This window comes from Diceros bicornis, chromosome 14, assembly GCF_020826845.1.
Source record: "Diceros bicornis minor isolate mBicDic1 chromosome 14, mDicBic1.mat.cur, whole genome shotgun sequence".
NCBI classification, from domain to species: domain Eukaryota; kingdom Metazoa; phylum Chordata; class Mammalia; order Perissodactyla; family Rhinocerotidae; genus Diceros; species Diceros bicornis.
This window is the reverse complement of record NC_080753.1, coordinates 43796616-43819636: the sequence shown is the minus strand read 5'-3', so window position 1 is coordinate 43819636 and position 23021 is coordinate 43796616. Positions and strand designations below refer to the sequence as shown.

At 38.4% G+C, this 23021-nt stretch overlaps 1 protein-coding gene across 1 annotated transcript in view; it reads right to left on the bottom strand.

Moving 5' to 3' along the window:
- Positions 1–23021, bottom strand: part of GPLD1 (glycosylphosphatidylinositol specific phospholipase D1) — a 49841-nt gene that overhangs the window by 24847 nt on the left and 1973 nt on the right. The window contains exons 2-10 of the mRNA XM_058555162.1: positions 22356–22411; positions 14730–14808; positions 11189–11286; positions 10635–10745; positions 9803–9851; positions 9077–9131; positions 2984–3091; positions 2729–2756; positions 2496–2635 (exon numbers count right to left, since the gene is read on the bottom strand). Of these exons, the coding sequence (XP_058411145.1) occupies positions 2496–2635; positions 2729–2756; positions 2984–3091; positions 9077–9131; positions 9803–9851; positions 10635–10745; positions 11189–11286; positions 14730–14808; positions 22356–22411 (724 nt within the window). The remainder of the gene's footprint in view (positions 1–2495; positions 2636–2728; positions 2757–2983; positions 3092–9076; positions 9132–9802; positions 9852–10634; positions 10746–11188; positions 11287–14729; positions 14809–22355; positions 22412–23021) is intronic.

Here is a 23021-nt window from a genome sequence, read left to right as displayed (position 1 = left end):
GAAGCACTAAGGGAGTGAGTATTCCATCAGAAGAGTCTCTTCTAGAATGAAGACTATTTTAAGGAGAGGAAGATTTGTGTGAAGGGTACTGAAGGTACTGAGTATGGATTCTGAGGTGAGGAGGACTAGTTGCTGGAAAAGGAATTCAGAGAAGGAGGTGGGAAGAAGCAGAAGGCAAACTGTTCCTATCAAAATCATTCTTAGGGGGAGCTTGAAGCTGGAAAAGGTTTTTCCTTGAATTCTCTTTTCTCCACCACCAGGATTCAGACAGCAGCCTTATAACACTAGCACTCCAGTTACAAATACTTTGTGAGTTAAGTAGAGTTCTGGCTGGGAATGTACCATTATTTCACTGTTTCTTTAGGAAAATATACTATGAGTTTCAAGTGACATAAATTTGCCTTGAAAGAGAACCTATTATTAGTAAGTGAAGAAATGCCTATAAAATGAAAATATATTTTTCTTTCTGTCATGAATTTATTTGTGTTGTCTTTCTTTGGAGCCTTCTCTAAATTTCCCATAAATTCTAATTAATATTTCTTTGTATATGCGTGTAAAGACAATCAATCCCTGGAATTTTCTGCCTTGATAAATTAGGACAGAGATCAAGAGACAAGAAATATGTTCCTTCTCAATTATTTCCTCCCAGTTAAACATCTTCTTTCCTTAGCTATTTGTACAACCTAATAAAAAAAAACACCAAACATGTTTTCCAGTTTAAAGATCATTACCCATGGACTTTATAAAACAAATAAATGCAGGGCATTCACTCTAACATGGCCATGTGTTATGAATCCTTCCAATATCAACTTAACTTCTTACTAATAAGAATTATAATACTAGTAGCCAACATCTATGAAGTGCTTACTATATGCTAAATCCTATACATGAGTGACCTAATTTACTTCTTTTTTTTGCTGAGGAAGATTGACCCTGGGCTAACATCCATGCCCATCTTCCTCTACTTTACACGTGTGATGCCTGCCACAGCATGGCTTGACAAGTGGTGCATAGGTCTGCACCCGGGGTTCGCAAACCCGTGAACCCCGGGCCACTGAAGCAGAACGCATGAACCTAATCACTATGCCACCAGGCCGGCCCCTCATTTACTTCTTAAACCAACCCTATGATAAAGATGGAATTCTTACTGTCTCCACTTTACAGCTGAGAAAACAAAGCTTGGGGAGGTTTAGCAACTTGCTTGGGCTAACTCAGTAGTGAGTGGCACGTCTCTCAAATTTCAAAGCCCATCCTCTCTACAACTCATATGCACCTAAAAACCATGGCCATAGAAGAAGAGCTTGGGGATTTTACTTGAGGTTTACTTCACTATTAAAAATGGCGCTTATATTGGATTTTCTCTGCCAAATTGTTACTCACTGAGTCTTTAAAACAAGTTTAATGTTTACCAGGCTAATGTCAAATATATCAAAGGGAATTCTGTTTCAAATCAACACAATATATGATTATGGTTAACATTATTTGAATACTAGCAAATGTTTTTAAGGGCAAAGGAACATCACCCAGTGTATAATCCGCCTATATAGGCCACTGAACTTATAAACCCCAGCCCTCCTATGATCCTTACCTGGAACAGCTGCCCAGGTGCAGCTCCTGCCAAAGAACCCTCTTTCCCACTGCTGTGGCTGCTGCTTAAGTTTCCCATCCCGCCCTTTCCCTGCATCAGGTGCTGCCTCCAGTGCTCCCATCCCTACCCCATTCAGTTCAGCAGCATTGGCGGGGCAGAGGGTGGGGGAGGCGCAGGTTGTGTATACTTAGTGGCATGGTTGGCAACAGGTTCTGAGAGGAACTGTCAGACCATCAAGTAGATTCTGTGAGAGCTGAAAGGTCTGCTACAGCTGGAAGTGGGACAATCCCAATCTACCCTGGTCTTCTTGCCATCTGAGTCTCTGACTAACTACTGTCCTAAGCATGCTGAGGAGCAGAAAAGGAGCTGGAGGTTGAGCAGCTGTGCCATCTGGGTTAGATGTCAAATTCCAACGGAAGGCTGTGCTTTACAAATGCATCCATTTCTGATTTTATTTTGGAGTGTGGGGGTTAGGTGAAGTTCCCTTGGAAACCCTCAAACTCTGAGAGGCGGGTCAGGGAGAAGAGGAGGATCGCCATGCCCGAGGTGGAGCCTGTGGAGAGCTGGCACTCCAGCGCACAGCATGGGTTCTCCAAAAGAAACAGATGTACCACAGCGGTGGATGCTGATTCCTTCCCACCTGACCCATTTCTCCCAGACCACAAATTTTGCAATATCTATCATTCTATCCCTAAAACATGAGAGACGTCAGCAAATCTAACCAAATGGGTGCTAGTCAGAGTTTTGAGATGACCGAGTTTCCATTCTTTTCCCTCTATATGAGGAAAGGACAGCACTTCATGACACTTTTCTTTCATTTGATCAGTTGAAAACCCTGAGAGTTATGCTGGGGACGGGGTTAGCAAGGCAAGGAGTGACTGGTAGAAGAAATAGAGTAATAATTCACCTGGTCCCATTCTCTAACATGAAGCTCATCAGATGGTAAATTTTAGTGGACCAAAACGCCATATCATCCAGTCCTCCAAGGAAATATTCTTGGAATTGTTCCACCAAAAATGGGGACTTTCTAGAATAAGTGGGATAAAGCTATGGCAGAGAGAAAGGAAAATAAGTAAAATGAACAAGGTGCTTTTCCTAGTATCTTCATAACTCTATGATTTTGAATAATGAAGCCTTTACCTTGGAAATAGCTAGCATCTCACCATACCTGCAACATAAACAATAATTTTGACTGTGAGTTGTGGTTTCCACAGAGAAGGGAAGCAAATAATGAAGAAAAAGCTCCATCCACATGTATCCACTATCATGCAACTGTCTTTGAAGAAGCAAAATCCATAAATCTAAAATCCACTCTCAGGAAACTAAAACATTGAAAAGAGTGTTAAGGAAGTCACAATAAAATCAGTTGTAAATTTTCCTCCAGGTTACACTTACATTGCCAAGAACTGAAGGTAAGAACAGTCAATAATTGCCTTCTTGGTGATGACTTCTCGGCCATAGAGTTTCTTATAAATTTCCAGTAGATCTTCAGTGGGCACATACCTGTGAAAAGCATTAGAATAAGAGTTGTGAAGATGATAATGCAGCTACCAGTTATTCCATGATTATTATGTGTCAGACGCCATGCAAAGGGGTTTACGTGCACTATTTATTTATTTATTTATTTATTTTATTTTATTTTTTGTGAGGAAGATCAGCCCTGAGCTAACATCCATGCTAATCCTCCTCTTTTTGCTGAGGAAGACCGGCTCTGAGCTAACATCTATTGCCAATCCTCCTCCTTTTTCTTTTTTCGCCCCAAAGCCCCAGTAGATAGTTGTATGTCATAGCTGCACATCCTTCTAGTTGCTGTATGTGGGACGCGGCCTCAGCATGGCCGGAGAAGCGATGTGTCAGTGCGTGCCTGGGATCTGAACCCGGGCCGCCAGTAGCGGAGCGCGAGCGCTTAACCACTAAGCCACAGGGCCGGCCCCAACATGCACTATTTATTTAATCCTACCAACAACTGAGGTGTGGTTGGTACTATCCTATTCCCACTTCACATAGAGGAAACTAAGGCACAGAAAAGTTACATAATTTGCCCAATACTACAGAGCAAACAACTAGTACCTTCATCAAATATTTATGAAGGTACTTTCAAAGATAGGAAACTAACTACAAAATATAAAAGGGATGTTTAGTTTTGTGAATTCAGAGTTCAAGGAGCAAAGTCAAGTATTTTTATTCTTTTGAGTTGAATTATTCTCAAGAATCATTATTTTAAAAACACCAAAAGAGGCTCCTCACCGCAACATTCTACTTTTAGAGTACACAGTGTAAGGCAGTCAAAAGAATTCTAAGTCAGGCTTTTGATTCACAGATATTAGTTATTTCAGTTAGAATAACAGCAGCATCTTAAGATTACATTTATACTGAATCATCTTTTATCTTCATTTCAAAAACTTTAAAATATACCAGTCAAATCACAACCAATAAAACCTGATTTTAGTATGTTTATAATGAAGAATCTATTGAGATGTCCGTTTTTTATTTTAGAAGAGCACTGGAATGGTACTCCCAATAAAAATAGCTTAAAAGGCTGAACAAAATAACAAAAATATTTTTTTAGATGAATCGCCAAGCTAACAAGAAAGTGAAAATTTCCCAAAGGCCAAAAACAAATTGAAACTGGAAACTCTGGGAGGTAAGCAAGTGGGAAAGCCAGCTTTTGCCCTGAGAACATCTGCCAAACCCTGGGAGGCCGGAGGTTTTTTTGATGGCTGTGTGGTATGCAGGAGACAGGAGATAAAGCACAGGACCCACCCAAAGTAGGCCATCTCAGAGGAAACTCTGCATTAAAGGCTACAGCTTCTGCATGAGTGTTAGCTAGAAATAAACCCAACATACAAACGAGGACAGCAAAGAAACCTATCTTCATCTTGGCAATGGATAGAGAAGGAAAAAAGAACATCTCCCCCTAGTCACCACCACTACCCAGCCCCACAAATGTTTTGTCCTACATTGCTGCTATCTGTGTAGTCATAAAAACTTCAAGAGTTGAATGCACCTTTAAGTGGCCCCAGGTTAATAGTGCCTCAAGGCAGCCTTCAGAAGCCAAGACAGACCCTCTCTGGAGAAATGCAACTCTAACTTAGGCCTTGAGTAATTCAAGACCATGGAATATAACCAAAAGGGGATCAGTGGAACTACATTAATATCTGATAAAGGAGACTTGAAGGCAATAAGCATTATTAGAGATAAAGAGGGTCACTACATCATGATAAAAGGTTTAATTCACCAGAAATATATAAGATTTTGAAACTTAAATGTACCTAATAACATGTCTTCAAAACATATATATAGCAAACTTTGACAGAACTACAAGGAGAAATTGAAAATATCCACCATTGTAGGGGATATTTAACAAATTTCTCTCGGTAATTGTTAGATCAACCTGATAAAAAAATATATAGTAAAACTCTGTAATTTGTAGCTTATAAATGTTCTGATTTGGACAGTAAATTTAATAAGCTTAAGCTAATAAGCATATATATAACATTAAGCCAAAAACTGGAGAATTAACATTCTTTTCAAGAACATATGAAACATTTATGAAAATTGATCATATGCTAGGCCTTAAATCAAGATACAATAAATTTCACAGGAACTGAAAAGCAGAAGGAAGAAAATAAATATATGAGTAAAAAGTAATGAAAGATAAAAGACACACATAATAGAGAGGATGAATAAAGCCAAAAGTTTGTTCTTTAAAACAATAATAGGGGCCGGCCAGGTGGCGTAGCGGTTAAGTTCATGCATTCCACTTTAGCAGCCTGGGGTTCGCCGGTTCGGATCCTGGGCAGGGACCTACTCACCACTCATCAAGCCATGCTGAAGCAGCATCCCACACAGAAGAACTAAAAGGACCTACAACTAAGATATACAACTATGTACTGGGGCTTTGGGGAGAAAAAAAGTAAAAGAAGAAGATTGGCAACAGACGTTAGCTCATGCCAAACTTCCTCAAAAAAAAATAATAATAAAATTGAAAAATATTAGACAAGAATAATTGTTTGAAATATAAGGGGGGGCCGGCCCAGTGGCGCAAGAGGTTAAGTGCGTGCGCTCCGCTGCAGCGGCCCAGGGTTCACCGGTTCGGATGCCGGGAGCACACCGATGCACCACTCGGCAAGCTATGCTGTGGCGGCGTCCCATATAAAGTGGAGGAAGATGGACATGGATGTTAGCCCAGGGCCAGTCTTCCTCAGCAAAAAATGAGGATTGGCACATGTTGGCACAGGGCTCATCTTCCTCACACACACACAAAAAAACATTCAAAAAGAAAATATAAGGGAAGGCAGGATAAATAACATTACGGATAACAAAGGAAACATAAGTACAAATAAAACAAGAGCAAAAAGATATGCAGATATTATGAACAACCTCATGCCTAAATGTTTAAACATTTAGATGAAATGGAAAGTCCTAGAAAAATATAGAGCTCCTTAAGAAGAAACAGAAAAGCTGTACAGTCCTATAACCATTAAAGAAGTTTTTGAAAGTCCCTACAAAGAAAACACCAGGCTTAGATAGATTTACAGGCAAGTTCTACCAAACATTCAGGCAATTGAAGTTCTGATCTTACAGACTTCCAGAAAATAGAAAAGCAAGGAACACTCCCCATCTGATTTCATGAAGCCAGCATAACCTTGATACCAAAACTAAACATGGACAGAAGAAAGGAAAATTACAGTACAAGTTTACTCATAAACATAGATGCAAAAACTCTAAACAGCAAGAATAGATGCAACAAATATAAAAAAGATGATATATCATTAAAAAGTTGGTTTTGTCCCAGGAAGTAAAGTTGACTTAATATTAGCAAATAGATTAGATAATTCACTATATTAACAGATTAAGAAACACCTATCTCAACAGATGCAGAATAAGAGTTCAATACATATAAAATTGATTTATAATAAAACTAGCAGCAAACTAGAAATAGAAGAAAACTTCCTTAACTTGATATTCCTTGAATATCCTTAAAAGGATATTCACAAAAATCTACAGCAAACATTACACTTAATGATGAAATTCTGAAAGCATTCTATTTAAGATAAGGAACAAGATAACTATGTTCAATATCACCACTTCTATTGTACTAGAAATATCAGCCAGTATGATACAGCAAGAAACAGAAATGAAAGGTATAAAGAGTGAAAAGGAAAACCAAAATTTATATAATTTATATATTGTGAGTCTACAGTGAATTCAGAGGAACCTCAAGATAAATTATTAGAATTAATAAGATAGCTTAGAAATGTTGCTAGATACAAAATCAAAATTAGAAAGTCTCTTGCATTTCCACACACCAGCAATCAATTAGAAAATATAATAGGTACCAAAAGTTACCAATTTTGGTAGCAAATAAAAATATAAGGTCTCTGCAACTAAATCTAATAAAATGTGTAAGAGCTTGATGGAGAAACTTATAAAACCTTAGTTAAATTCATTAAGGGAGACAAAATATATAGCATATATATGGATAAGAAGACTCAATATTGCAAAATTGTTAATTCTCTTCCAATTAACCTCTAGATTCAATAAAATTCTAATCAAAATGCCAACAAGGCTTTCCTTGGAACATGGCAACTTGATCCTACCACTTTATTTGAAAGAGACAAGACAGAAAAATAGACAAGGTACGTTTGAAGAAAAAGGAGGACACGTTGGGAGATCTCCCCTAATAGATGTTCAAGATGTATTATAAAGCCACTGGGCCCGGCACTGTGGCTTAGCGGTTAAGTGCGTGCGCTCTGCTGCTGGCGGCCCAGGTTCAGATCCCGGGCGTGCACCGACGCACCGCTTCTCTGGCCATGCTGAGGCTGCGTCCCACATACAGCAACTAGAAGGATGTGCAGCTATGACATACAACTATCTACTGGGGCTCTGGGGGAAAAAATAAATAAGTAAAATTATTAAAAAACAAATAAAGCCACTGTAATTTAAAAAATCAGTATTGCCCAGGGATAGTCAATAGACCAACAGAACATAATAGAAAGCCCAGAAACTGACCCACATGCATATGGAATTTTAATTTATGTCAGAGAGGGCATTACAGATCAGTGAGGAAAGGGTAGATTATTAATAAACAGTTCTGGGATAATTAGTTATCTCCACAGGAAAAACTAAAATTAGATTCAAACTTAGAGTATACAAAAAATTAACTCCAGGTAAATTAACACAAAGCTAAAAAATAAAACTATAAAAGCTTTAGAAGGCTAAGTATAAGAATAACCTCATGCCCTCAAGATAGGGAAGGATTTGTTAAATAAGACATCAAAAGTACAAATTACAAAGGAAAAGACTGATATATTCAACTACATTAAAATTAATGAATTCTGTTTAAGATACACCATAAAATAAGTAAGACATGCCACAACGGTAAAAAGATATTTGTAACAAATAAATAAAGGATAAACAAAAGATTAGAAGCCCTAATATACAAAGAACACTCACAAATAATTAAAACAACCTAACAGAAAAATAAGCTAAAAACTGAACAAGATTGTCACTTAAAATCAAACACAGATGATCAATAAAACATGAAAGAATGTTCAATCTCCTTAGCAATCTGGGAAATACAAATTAAAAGTTTAATGAGATACCAATACATACCAAACAGGATAGAAAAAAATCAAAGTTGAACAATACCAAGTACTGGAGAATGCAGAAGCAGCAGAACTATTATACAAAGCTGATGGGAGTATAAAGGGGGAAGATCATTTGGAAAAAGAGCCCGGGATTACTTAGTTAAACTAAACTTGCATAAGCCCTACGGCCCGGCAATTTGACTTCTGGTGGTGGTTACTTGAGAAAGAGGCCCCTCGGGTGCACAAACGTACATACAAAAATGTTCATAGCAACACTAAGTGTAAAGCAAAAACACCTAACACTACTTACATATCCATCAACATTAGAATGGAGTAATTCATTTCGGGATATCCACAGAATGGAGGACCACATAGTGGTGAAAATGAATGAACTACAGCCGAACATATCAATGTGATTAAATCTCAGAAACACAATTTTAAGCAAAAAATTTGCAGAATACATACTGTGTAATTCTATATTTCACATATGGGTACATCCACATGTAGTAAAACTATAGAGAAAAGCCACAAAATGATTAACAGGAAACCTAGGGTAGTGGTTACCCCTGGTGGGAGAGGCGGTGATGTGATAAATGGGGGAAGGCAGGAAGCTTCCGAGATACCAATGACACTCTTTCTTAAACTGGGCGATAGCTACACAGGTGTGCATCATCATCTTTTTTTATTTATAATTATACATTCTTTTATATGTTTGGTATAATTCAAATATTTTTAAAGAATCTACTTAGACTATTCTAATCTGCAGTTTTACTTTTCAAAATTTGCGAATGCAGAAGAGTCCTAATTACATTGTAAGTTATGTTTTCTAAGGAAAAAAAGGGCCAAGTTCCTAAATGCCATTTAACCATCACGTTTGAATGTACATTGCTCTTACCAGCGCCGTGCGAGGTAATTAAAATTAAACTCAAACTGGCTCAATACGTCTCCTCCTATGGGATGAGAAAAATATTTACATTTGGTGGATTAGTAACAACACATAGCAGGCTTCTTTCAACACAAATTTGCACAATCCGGATGATTGGTTCTTCACATTGTTACAAGTTTCTGTTTTTTTTTTTAGGTATAGGTGTGTCTTTCTTTAAGAAAAAGTTATCTCTTAAAATCTTAGCTAGTAAAACACAAATTAAGAAAGGATCACCCATTCAACCAAAACATTTTTTACTTTAAGGAGAGAGATGGACCACAAGGGTTCTTTTAAACAAACACCACTCACCATCTAGTTTGTATACTTAAAGGTAATTTACTACAGAAAAAAGATGGAGTTTACCAATTTAAAGCTAATGTATTAGTAGACACTAGGCAATTGAATTTTAATCTGATATAAAAGTAAAGTTTTTCTAAAATTATGATACAAGTCAACAATAAAATGTGATTTTTTTAACAAAAAATACACATACACAACTTTTCAGAATTACATCTCTATGTTAAATGAGGTATGGCCCGTACTCTAAATGAACTGGGATATTCAAATAGAAAGCAGTATATGCTACTGACAAGATTTGGTAAAAAAATAAATATTTAATGTATAGTAGTGACTTCATTACAAATGAAATATAAAACTACTACAAAAGAAAACTTGGCAAATATAAATAAACAGTACCAAAATCACCAGTTGAATGTGCCTCAGGAAAGGAGCCATGAAAATCAATCTGAAAAAGAAAGAGAACCATCTGGTCTATATCACATATTGTAGCCCAAATTCCCACCCTACAGTGAAGTGAGTAGTGGGGAGACCACAGCCTAACCCAATGAATTGCTGAGGATGCATATGGACTCAATTTTCAAAGAAACGATATTATTTTACTTGTTAATAAAAAGTTATATTGGCAGCTGAGTTGTATACGTAACGTCTGGTAACAGAGAAAGGTACTGCAGACGTTTGTACCTAATAAGATACATACAAAATCTCTTCTGAATCTACGTTTAAGCTTCTCACAGAATAGTATTAATATCGATTAATGACCGGAGGGGACTTCCAGAAGCTAAGTCACCAGGTGAGATCACAGTTTTCTGTTTGGGGACATGCAATTTTCATATAGAAAATTAAAAAGGAAAAAACAAACACGTGGAACTATTACTTTTAAATAGAACCAAGTGGTAGATATTCATATCCTTATTAAGATACACAGCTTGAATGAAATAAAATTTCTCAAATATTGTTTGTGATTAAAACAAAACGTCACATCCCTCACTGTTTTCAGGGCACAACAGTCATTCTGCCCACGTGGATGAACTTACCCAGGTAGCAGAAGAGTAAGAGGAACGAATAGAAAAAGATAAAAATCTAACAAATACCACTTTAGGCAGGAAGTCTTATTTCCTGATGTCTGAATAACCCAAAGTTTTCCTTTCCTTTGAAAGGGTCAGTCTGGGATCTTGGGTAGGACAGTATCACTCCCGGAAAGGCATTAACCTTAAAGGTATGTACTCACATCTCCCATCGTCCTAAGGAATCCTTGTTCGATCCCCAGGCTATGCCAGCTGATATCAGCCACCATGTGAGAGGTGATTCCAAACAAGAAGGCTACCAATTTCTCTGTGTCCTGCCAAATCAGCAAGTTAGAGCCATGTGTGTTGGGGTTCTTTTATAACAATCCTATGAAAAGTTTTAATAAACACGAATTCATTTCCATTATTGGGACTTAAAAAAATCAGAGGCAGGTACATTGTTAGTTTCTAGTTCCCCAAAACCACAAAGGACTTTTTGAAATGTTTTGTATTACCTTGGAAGTGCTTTCACATCAATTACTATTGGAGCAAAATGACCAAGTGACATACCCCAAACTGTTAATAGTTTATTCAAATATTAACTATCCATCTACCATGTCCCAAGTACTGTGTTTGGCGTTAAAGGTACAACGGTGAGCAGCCCTCACAGAGCCTGGGGTGGGGGTGAGGGATACAAATGGGGTAAATGCAGGTGAAAAATAGGACTTGGCAGGTCTAGAACTGTATTTTTTCTTTAGGATCAGAGGGCCGTGCCTACCTTCTCCCAGGGAAGGGGGTAGTTCTCTCGGATATAATGAACACTTGCATTAAGAAATGGAGTCCAGTGCGTGCTCTCAGACACGTCATGGAATCGTCCTGACAAAACAAAAGCAGGCCAAAGGATTCTTTCTTAAAAAGTTGGAGACTCTCAATCAAATCTTTCATCCCTGCTGCTGCACTGCTGTGTCCCTTCTCCTTCTTCCCTCCCTGCCTCTTAGTTTCTTCCGTTGATGTTCACAGGAAGCCTCTAGAACAGAATAGAAAGGAGCCTAAACTGGCTCATAGCATCTCTATCACCTGAGCTGCAATAGAGGCTAGAAGAGTTTTCAATGTCTGTGCCCTGAAGCTAAGGAGATAAGTTGTGTGTTGTTTTTTTTTAAACCTTCTTTGTCCATCACAATCAGCCTCCCTAATAGCACAAAACACAAAAGCAGATACTCCAAAGGCCTTCAAGCATTTGAATTTATAATAATTGTTTTAAAATGGTACAGGCCCTGGGAGCGGGCCCGGTGGTGCGAGTGGTTAAGTGCGCGCGCTCCGCTGCGGTGGCAGCCCGGGGTTTGCAGGTTCAGATCCCCGGCGCGCACAGACGCCCCAGTTGTCAAGCCATGCTGTGGTGGCGTCCCATATAAGGTAGAGGAAGATGGGCACGGATGTTAGCCCAGAACCAGTCTTCCTCAGCAAAAAGAGGAGGATTGGCAGATGTTGGCTCAGGGCTGATCTTCCTCACAAAAAAAAAAAAAAAAATGGTACAGGCCCCAACCATCATCTGAGTGGGCCGTTGGATGTCCCATGTAGCTTTTTATTCCCACAGAGGGGTAGGAAAGACAGCAACTGGCATCTATTCTAAACCTCCAAATGCCACCAATTTTTCGTGGAATGTCAAATGTCACGAGGGCAAGTGAAAGCAAACTCCAGAGTCCAGATCCCTCAGTTCAAATTTTTTTTGCTGCCGCTAAAGTAAAAACAGCCTAATGAGTTTTAAATCATTGGTTTTTCTGAAAATGATTTTCAGAGAACTTGTAACTAAGAAATTTGACGTGCTCCAACAGTTTTCCTAGAGATAAAACTTACTTTCCTATTCTACAGAATACAGTAAAAATCCAGAAGTTAAGTAGAGAAGGAGCTCTTTTGACAAACGTCCACTTAAGCAAACTGCCAGATTAACCCAGCTCTTTGTTCCCTCTGTAAATCAGATTGACTGGAAGCAAAAGAACCCTCCCACTCCCCCGCAACACACACACTCCCACCCCCACACCTGACAGCCAGCAGGCCGCTGTCCCTAGGCCCCAGCACCCCGTCCCCACAGCTGTGCCACAGCTTACCAAGGTTAGCCAGGTCTGTTTCTAATCCTGTTTAAGCCAGTTGTTCCTGTTATTGTTACTATAGAATTTAATTCAATATTAGGTAAACTGATGAAACATATGAGCACAAAACCAAAGAGTTGTTTATTTGGCAACTGAGTATCTAAGAAAGTTAAGTGCTTTCGAAAGATGCAATAAAAGTGAATTACCAGAGAAGAAAAAGGGAACTCCTGTTGAAAAATGTGATGAGACAAAGGTAAGATTTGCAAACATTCATAAAAATCTAAGAGAAATCTGCATTCAAATTCCTTGTAATCGCTATATATTTTATAATTCTTTCTAACTGACTTTTTTGGTTCATGAGTCGTACCCTGGTCCCAATCTTTACATCAGATAAGAGGAGAAGCTACGGCTTTATAAAAATTGGAACATGCTGGATAGTTTGCATTCCTTTTCCGCTCTTTTCAGACCTTTTATTACTGTGTTTTGTCTGTCTCTAAAAAATGGCATATATTAAGTAATATTTCTAAAATTTAATTGACAAAAAAATCTTTTCTTTCTTTTTTTTATGTAAGATATCAAGGAAATGTTAAAATCTCAAGAGACATTAGGGCCCCCTGAATCCGGTTTGGGAAACGCTAAATTAGATATAATAGCTTAGACACAGCAGAACTACAACAAGCAAGCAAAATAATAGATTTGAAAAGTGAAAGTTAACAGACTAAGAGGGAAACAGAAAAAAAAACAAATCTGAGAAATATAAAAGCTTAGTTATGTGGGATCACAACTATAGGAGCAAGCAGCCCAAAACATTTCATTGACCACTGTGCAATTAAAATAAAAGGTAGAGGACCTCTAAAAGAGAAAGACAAAATGGACTCTGTGTGGTTAACCGAGACCTAAAACAAAACAGTCCAGTGGCCATGTCAGGACCGAGGTGCAGTCACATACTCTGTTCTCAGAAAAACTACAGTTTGTACCTGAAACTGAGCGCTCCTTCCTGACGGATGACGGGAAGCCTGCTATAGCTGATTTGGAACACCAGTATCTTTAGGAGAACTGGTGAATCAGAGGGCTTTAAAAATAACCTTGTGGTCTAGGGTTTTTTGCCTTTATAAACTCTGCCCTCCCACACCTTCCCAAGAGCATAATTTCAATTTGTTCTGAAGGCTGTATCTCCCTGGTTTGCAAACTATATGAGCAATAAAGCTTTCCTAACGAAATTTTGTATTCTAGATACCTTTGTTGACACTCTAAAGGCATCACTGTATTAAAAAAAAAAAAAAAAAAGTGGGATAATGGCTGGTGACCCTGAGACTCCAGAAACGGTTTATGCGATGACCCAGTGCACGGGATGTCTTTCGTTCATCTCTCCTGATCCACTCTCCATCCTTCTCCACCCGGCACTGTGCCTCTGAGGTAACCTGCTTCAAATGGTTTCTTTGTCCTTGGCTTTGGTTGGGTTGGGTTTGGCCAATGGGGAGAACCAACAGGACACCAGAGAAAAGGAGGAGAGGGAGGTTGGGGTGTTCATTCTCCCAGCTCCCTGATGTGGGGTCACAGTGGGCTGACCGTCCCTGATTGAAGCTCTGGCCCCCATCAAGCGGTCCTCTCCACACAGCTCTCTGTCTGCAGTTCCAGTAACTGCTCCCTCCCCTGCACTATCCCTTGCAATTTTCTTACATCTTGTCCACATCTTTGTAAACAGTCCACTTCTAAGACTCCCCTCAAATTACTCAGTTTGAGTGTGCCTGCTGGGGCCCTGACTGATACAACTCAAAAGCCCAGTTGACTGATGACACTACCTTAGATTTACATAACACTTGACAAAATAATATGCATCAATGCCAACAAAAATCCAGTAAAGGAGCAAAGCAGGCATTATTATTACTATGTTACAGATCTGGAAACTGACACTCAGCCTGGAAGTGACTTTTTCAAGGACAAACGTTAACAGATAACATAGAAGGAACAAAAACTCAGACCTTTTGATGTCTTTCAAAATGTTTTCTGCCACAAAGCAGTAAAGCAAGTAAGGACACTTAGAATAGTTAAAGTTTTCAGAATTTCTATGCTTAAACAACTAAGTTTTGGTTAAATAGAAAATGCAACTATGCGAACAAAGTCATTGACCAACAACAGTGGAAAATAGAAGGTGCTATATTTTTTAAGTCACAGCTATTCCTGCTAACCAAGTAAAAGTGACATCGTTCGGTCTGCAAATCTTCATCTTACCTCCTTCACAGATGCTGGGGTAAAATGCATCGGGAAACACAGATCCAGCCTGATATGCATCCTGGTGTTCAAGTAACAGCTGGGAAGCAGGAAAATACAGAGATTAGGGGGCTAGAGTCAAGAGCCTGAGAAAAGCAGGCCCAGTCCATTTCTAGCTATCAGATGCTAGAACAATTTGGGGGTCGAGGGGGGGAGGAATGGAGGAAGGAAGGAGGGCAGGAAGCTGAAGGGGTAAGTAAATAAATAATAAAAATGCATGCATAATCCAAGACAACATCTTACAATATATAACTCCACGTTCTTTCCTACCAAACACAGACAGGCTAATTAAGCAGCAGCAAAATCACTGATTTGAATTTCACCTCCTTTCATTTTCTCTGTCCACCCAGTACAGTAGGACTTCCCTATGGCTGATTCAGAACTGGTTGGTAGTAAGATTTTCAATGATCCAGTGAAAATCAATGAGATGAGAAAAATACAGACATATATACTTGTATAATATATACACATAGATATACATATACATACACGTATATATATAAATCAGTTTATAGTTGTTACCTGTGCTTTAGAGTTAAGTTATGTCCTCCACGCTTTTGGAGGGTTAAAAAAAATATTCTTTCCCTTTTCAAATGATGTAAAAGTAGATGGTAGAGGTTTTCTTTTCAATGTTCTTCCTTGGTTGACTGGCTCACTCCATTCCATTCCGACGCCCCATGGCATGCCCGGATGCATGTTCGAGTCTAGAAAATGAAGACTGCATTTCCCAGCCTCCACTGCAGACCCCACTTCTTGCCTTCTTCAGTAGCATGGAAGTACTTGGTTTTTCCACAGCAGAAGTAGGGAGCCCAAGTGTCCACAAGCATTGTACAGGGCATCCATTTTGCTAGTAAGGAGCATGGCTGAGGTAATGAGCTCCTGGAGCCAACAGTCAAGGTGGTGACTTGTTACTTTCCACACCATGTAGGAGGCAGTTGGCCCTGGAGCTAGCAAATGGGGCAGTGGCTGTTTGACTAGGCATAGGTAGCAGCTCCTTGGTAGGCCAAGGAGCTTGGCCTGTGTGTTGTTCTGGGAGTCTTTTCTGGACACTCAGTCTAGAGCCTACTCCTCCAGGTCTCACCATTCGTCAGCACTGAAGTCCCTAATTCTTGGTATTGAGCCCCTCTCAGCGTAAGCCAGCCAGAGGGATTTCCACTATCTGCAAATGAATTCTGATTGACACAAATGGGCAAAATAAAAGTTTGGCAACCCAACTTCTTACTTTTTATTGAAAAGTCCGTATTGAAGGACTTAATGTGGACCATACACAGAAGCAACAAAGAAGTACCTCAAAGAACTTAAAATATATGTAAATATAGTTTCAGCTGTTTTTTTTGTTTTTGCTTTTCCAGCCAGTATCCCATTCCCAGTCTTCTAGAGACAGAATTACTCTCTCCTGAGGAGAAAACTCATTCCATGCTGATCAGGCAGGCTGACCACAGGGGTACAAGGCCAGTGTATCCACTCCCATCAGCGTTTGGCTCAGAAATGCATGTTTGATCAAAGCTAGTTCAGTTAGAACCTTCCCCAAGACTTCTCAGCTAGAACTATGGGGAAGATGCCCTCTTCCTTTTGGGGATTTTAAGCTTGGAGGCTGAGTCGTGGATGGCCAGTGTCCTCCACATGGAGAGAGACAGAACACCGTCCAGACCTCTGGGGCCAGCTCCGCCCCAGGGCTATCAGTTACATGAACCAATCAAGTGTCCTTTTTTTTTTCTAAAGATAGCTTGAGTTGGACTTTTGTCACTTAAAAATAATAATTAACTTTATTGAATATTTACCTTACCAGCCACTGTTCTAGTCACTTTATATGTATTAAGACTTGTTGAGTCTGCATCTCCCAGTGAGGCAGATACTATTGTTTAACATGAAAAATAATTTTTGAAAAGTAAATGCATCAGCAAAATAGTCAGGAAACTGCTGGGGGGGAAAAAAGAATACAGAGGAAAGGTGTATCCTTCAGATATAGAAATGTATTTTTAAGCCACAGAAATGAAAACAGTATAATATTGGAACCAAAAGAGACAGATCAGTGAAACAGAATAAAGAGTAAAGAAACGGACTCAAGCATACATAATAACTTAATGTATGACAGAGACAAATAAAAGATAGAGTAATCAACAAATGGTGTTGGCACAACCCCATAGCAGTGAGTATTCCATTTTTGCATGGGGAATCCATGCTTGGCCTAGGCGACATTGACTTGAAATTAACATTATCAGTAACAGGTCACTGATCCCTATCATGCTCTATGACCCAAATAAATACAAGATGAATTAGAGAGTTAAATGTCAAAAATGGACCCATAAAATTAACAAGACAAAATTTAAGTGAATAATTGTATAATTTTGGAGTGGGAATAATTTTTATAAGCAAAATATACAGGCAAAAACCATAGAAAAGATTTATGCACTTAACTTACAAAAAATTTTAAGTGTTCTGCATGGTAAAAAGCACTAGAAACAAATTTAAGAGAAAAATAACCACAAGAATCATTTATTAAAGATATTAGCCCGTCATCTATCAAATAAGCCATTCTTACACATCAAGCTAAAAAGATAAATATCCTAATAGAAAAATGAGCAAAAGACATAGGCAATTCACAGAAGAGGTAATAGAAATAGTCAATAAACACTTTAAAATATATTTAACCTCATTAATAATAAGTTAATAATTAAACTGCCAATTAAACCTATACCAAAATACCATTTTTACCTACCAAATTGGCAAAAACTTAAAAAGAATAAAAAATAGGCCCTAAAAGTGAATGTTTCCAAACCTGAAGATACTTATGAAGAAATTTCAATGAAATACATGAACAATTAAGGATATCAACTCTTCCTCAGTCATCTATGTCTTCCTTGTTTTGTTTTTCCATTTGTTTCTGGGCCAAGGGGATTTGGCTGGCAGTGCCAGGGCTGAAGGGATTTGCCAAGCCTGGTCAGGAAATTGATCATATGCAAGGAGATTGAGCATGTAAGAATATATATTGAGAATAATGGTGGCCAGGTTTCTCACTGTTGGAGAACAAAGTTACAGATATGGACACAGAGAAGGCTAGAATAAATCCTGTGGTGATGGATTGGAATTGGAGATATTTTCATGTGAATTCATGGTTTTAAATAGGTAGACAGAGAGACAGACACAAATGCCCACTTGAAGTGAAATCTGGGACAATTTGAGCATCAAGATAAATGACAGTAATGTAATATAAACCATTGAATAAAATAAGAATCCATGAATGTATACTGATATAAATAACTATAAACGAGGAAGAAGGAAAAGCTCTATGTTACAGCAGAATGCCAGCTAATAAATGTAGAAGGAATAATGGAATCATATTTGGCAACCATCATAATAATAATAATTTCAGGCAAGAGTTATCAATGGATGCTAAAACTAGGGAGTAGAAGTTTGATGAGAAATAAGGTGTTTATATAACCTCAACATATCTTCCCACAAAATATTTACTTACTAATTAATTTAAAAGTAGAAAATACTTATTAACATTCCAGTATAAAAATGTGGCAGACACCCTCAACCAAGGGATAAAAATTAACATCACTAGGACTTCTACTTCCAGGAAGATGGAGTAGACATACTTTTCCCTATTGCTCTTGCTAAGTATAACTAAAAACCCAGGAAATTGTATATAAAGTGAACGTAAGACAATTCAAAGGTGGAGATAAGCGTGCAAATTGGCTAGAGAACTCAAGACCTTAGAAATAACACTGTGATGAGTTCTCCAGGTTTCCTTTTTGCCTCATATATCCCAAACTGGGCACTGAAAAAGCCAGCCACATAGAAACCCCAATGGGTACAGACCAAAAAAGAGCCCCAACAAACCCCTGCTCTCACTAGCCACAGGACCAGGAAGGGGCAGCCTAGCAAGACAGAAAACTTTTAGAACATAACCTCTTTACTCCAGCCAAACACCACAGAAAAAACTATGGCCCCACCCTTACCCCCCACCAGCTAAGGCCAAATGGGGAGCCTAGACTTCCCCCCTCATCAGGCTATAATGAGGTGCCCCAACATCCCCCCACCCCTGGAGTGGCATCAGAGAAAGCCAAGGAGGGAGCCAAGACTTTCATCCCTGTTGTCTTGGCCCTTTCCCCTACCCTTCAATGTCAGAAGAGCCTGGACAACCAATCCCAACTGGCAACAATGAGGATCCTCTCCCTTTCCCCACTGACGTGGTGTCAGAAGAGGCCTAGGGGAGATCAGGACGTTCACCACAACCAACCAGCAATAAGAGGACACCCCCGCCCTCTGACATCAGTAGAGGCCATGGTGAAGAGCAGTAAATAGGAACTCCTACCCCTCCCAGCCAGGGAGGCATGAGTGGAGGCCCAGCGGGGAACCCTGACTTCTACCCACAGTTGGCTGTTAGGAGGCGATGGCCCCCACCTCTCCCCCTAATGGAGTGGTATCAGAAGAAGCCAACTAAAACAGGAGGTTTAAATAAGATCCAGAGTTTCAAAACCTAATACTTTAAATGTCCAGATTTCAATCAAAGATCACTCATCACACCAAGAACCAGGAAGATCTCAAAAGAAATGAAAAAAGACAATCAATAGATGCCAACATGGAGACAGCACAAATTTTAGAATTATCTGACAAATATTTTAAAGCAGCCATCACAAAAATGCTTCAGCAAACAATTATGAACACACTTGAAACAAACAAACAAAAAACAATGGAAAGTTTCAGCAAAGAAATAGAAGATATAAAGAAGAACTGAATGGAAATTTTAGAACTGAAAAATACAATAGCTGAAATAAAAGTGAACATCACCAGAAATGGTACAAACTGACATTGTGAGCCTTCTAATGTGATGCAATAAAAATACAGCATCATTTTGATGTTCTATGACATTTCTGTCAAAAAATAACTTGTGGGTGAATCTATTATGAGGAACCAAATTAAGGTACATTCCACAGAGTTACTGGACTATATTTTCCCAAAATATGAAGGACATTAAAGACAAGGTAGGACTGAGGAACTGTTCCAGATTGGAGGAGATGAAAGGGAATTGACGACTAAATACAAACACGTGATCCTGAATTGTTCCTAGAACCATAAAGATGATTATTGAGACAACTGGTAAAATCTGATTGAGGCCTGAGGACTGGGTGATAGTGTTATTTCAAAACTGATTTTGTGATTGTGATTATTATACTGTGGTTATATGGGAGTGTCTTTGTTTTTGGGGTAATACACAATGATGTGTCAAAGGATAATGAGTATCATGTCAGCAAACAACCCTCAAAAGGTTCAGGGAAAAATCAGTTATGTATAAATAGAGAAGATAAAAAAGCAACTATGGGAAGTTGTCAACACTTGGGGAAACTGGGTAAAGGGTACACAAAAATTGTCTAATTTTTTCAACTTTTCTACGTGTTTTAAATTATTTCAAAATAAAAAGTTAAAATAAGGAATTGGTTAAATAAATTACGATACATTCTGGATAACAGAAAAATGTGTAATTGTTAAAAATTATTCTGAACATCTCTATTGACATGGAAAGATACCTCTGACATATTAAGTGAAGAAAGCAAGTTACAAAATAGTGTGTAGAGTGTAATTATTTTTGGGAAAAAAAGTACTAATAAATGCACAAAATGCCTGAAGTGATATAAAAAAAAAATGTTGTTAACATTTGTTCTTTCAGAGAATTTTTTTAAACAAATTGAGCTTCTATTAGTTTTATAATCAGAAAAGACAACATATTCTATGGGTGGGGAGGGAGAGGCAGGGCAGAGAGAGGACAGCAACCAAACAAATAACTACCACTGCCCTGATTTCATGGTTAACACACCACATTCTATTTATTCTTGTAAAGTGAATATCAGGGCAATAATGACAACCAATCTGAGGTCAGCTTGGTTCTTACAGTTCTTATAAATTAATAAACTGATGTTCTCAACTTTATGTATTATTATTATTTTTTTTTGAGGAAGATCAGCCCTGTGCTAACATCTATTGCCAATCCTCCTCCTTTTTTTTCTCCTTTTTCTCCCCAAAGCCCCAGTAGATAGTTGTATGTCATAGTTGCACATCCTTCTAGTTGCTGTATGTAGGACGCGGCCTCAGCATGGCCGGAGAAGCGGTGCGTCGGTGTGCACCCGGGATCAGAACCGGGTTGCCAGTAGTGGAGCGTGCGCACTTAACCGCTAAGCCACGGGGCCGGCCCAGTGCATTATTCTTTGATTAATTTGGTTAGCATAAGTCAAAGTCTTTAAAGTGCAGTCACCTCTGGATGTATTAACAAAAGATAATCCCAGAGCCCACAAAACTCAGACCCTGAATGTGCAGATCTGGCTGAGATACTGCCAGCCTGTGGGGATCTGTCCATCCAGCCAGCTAGCATCCTTCAGGCCACTTCCCTCTGTACGATTTTACCAAACTATACCGATGAGCAGAGGTCACCAAAGAGCAGGTTTTAGTAGGGATAAAGAGAAACTACAAAGTTTCCCACATAGGGAGATAGAAAATAGATCAACCTTTGAAAAGAGATTTCATGACAATATTATAAAAGGTAAAATAATCCCTATCTGTCTTCATAAATTAAAGGGGAAAATATGAGTACTCAGAGCACTTAATCATTTCCAATGATTTGGGTTAGGACCAAAGCTGAGGGGAAGAATCAGTGTCCATTTAATGATCTTTAAATTAATGACACATACCTCTACTAGAAAATCACTCTGCACACACGCAGAATTCATTGTTCGCGTGATGCATTAGGCAGATTCTTCCTTCTCCTTCTCTTTCCTGCCTACTTTCTATCACGGTCAGTGAAGATGACAATCAAAAATAAACGCTGTTTTTTCCCTGCAGGGCCTGTTAAATTGGCGAGTAAGGAAGTTGAAACTAATTAAAAGTGGTTTGGGGATATAACAGATTTCATATTTACCATCCTGCTTTCCATGCTGGATTATCAAGATTTACTAGCAATAATTTGATCCAATTCTGATGTCATGAGGGAATGTTAACCACTCTTATCAAATTTAAGTATTTAAGAAGCATCATGGTCACAAAGTATCATTTAGCTATAGAACTAGAAATAGTGTATAGGGCCAGAATGGGTTCAGCTACTTTGAGGATGGGTAAAGGTAAGCCATCAGATAGTCTGAGCAAGAAGAGAGCAGGAGGAGAAGTGGGAACGAGCATCTCAAAGCATACTTCTCAATAAACGCTTCCTTCTCCTTGTGGTGGTGTAATTTGTATACAACACACAGAGACAAGAAGTGAAAAATAAATGATTTGTCTCAGGTATGACATCTCTTTATAAAAACAAAAAAGATGTACCATTTAAATTCTTTCTAAAATAGTTTTTCAAATTATGATTCATATTATTAAAATATTTCAATGATATTATTTAAATTATATACATAAGATTATTTAAATTATATACAGCTCAAGTAGCACTGGAGGGGACATACACTTTTTAACCCAAAATATTAATGTTTTATAAAGACATAAAAATGACTTAAAATTACTATTTAAATATCTGTTAGGATCTTTGTCACCTAAAGAAGAAAGTTAATGCACAAGGAATAACAGAAAAAAAATCAAACTTTATACCTCTTTGTAGTTAACACTCCCATCCTGAAGGTGGAGAAACTCCAGCGCTCTGTGTCCTGAGAGAAATAATAAATACATCAATTAAGTTCAACTATAACTGAAAACAGAGATCATTTAAAAGGAAAATACATACTATTGTGATTGTAACGGTCAAAGAAGTTAGAAATGAAAATTGTGTACTGACTTGTAATTTTCATTAGCATAATTAGATTCGTGCAATATTTATATTATAATACCAATCAAATTTGCATAGTGATTTCAATTTTCTGCTTAACTAGCTCTATGACCTTGGTAAAGTTACTTAACCTAAGTAACCTCTAAGGCCTCGGTTCCCTCCTATGTCAAGTTCAGTAAATAATACCAAACTTACAGGTTTATTGAGAGAATCACAGAAAGTAAATGCTAAGTGACAAGCACAATGGCTGACACAGGGTAGGAGATTAATAAACAGAAGTTGTCATCATCATGTTTTACCTCAACAACCCACCGAGACAGATTGTAGGGAAAACCTAAGTAGGAAACACAATACAGGGCCTAAACTATGGACTGAATCAATGATCCTCAAATGTGTTTTCCTCATGAGAGCACGTTAGAAAGACAAAAATAATCTCAGAAGGCCACCTGCTTCACCCACATGCTCACACACATACAGACACACATACCCAC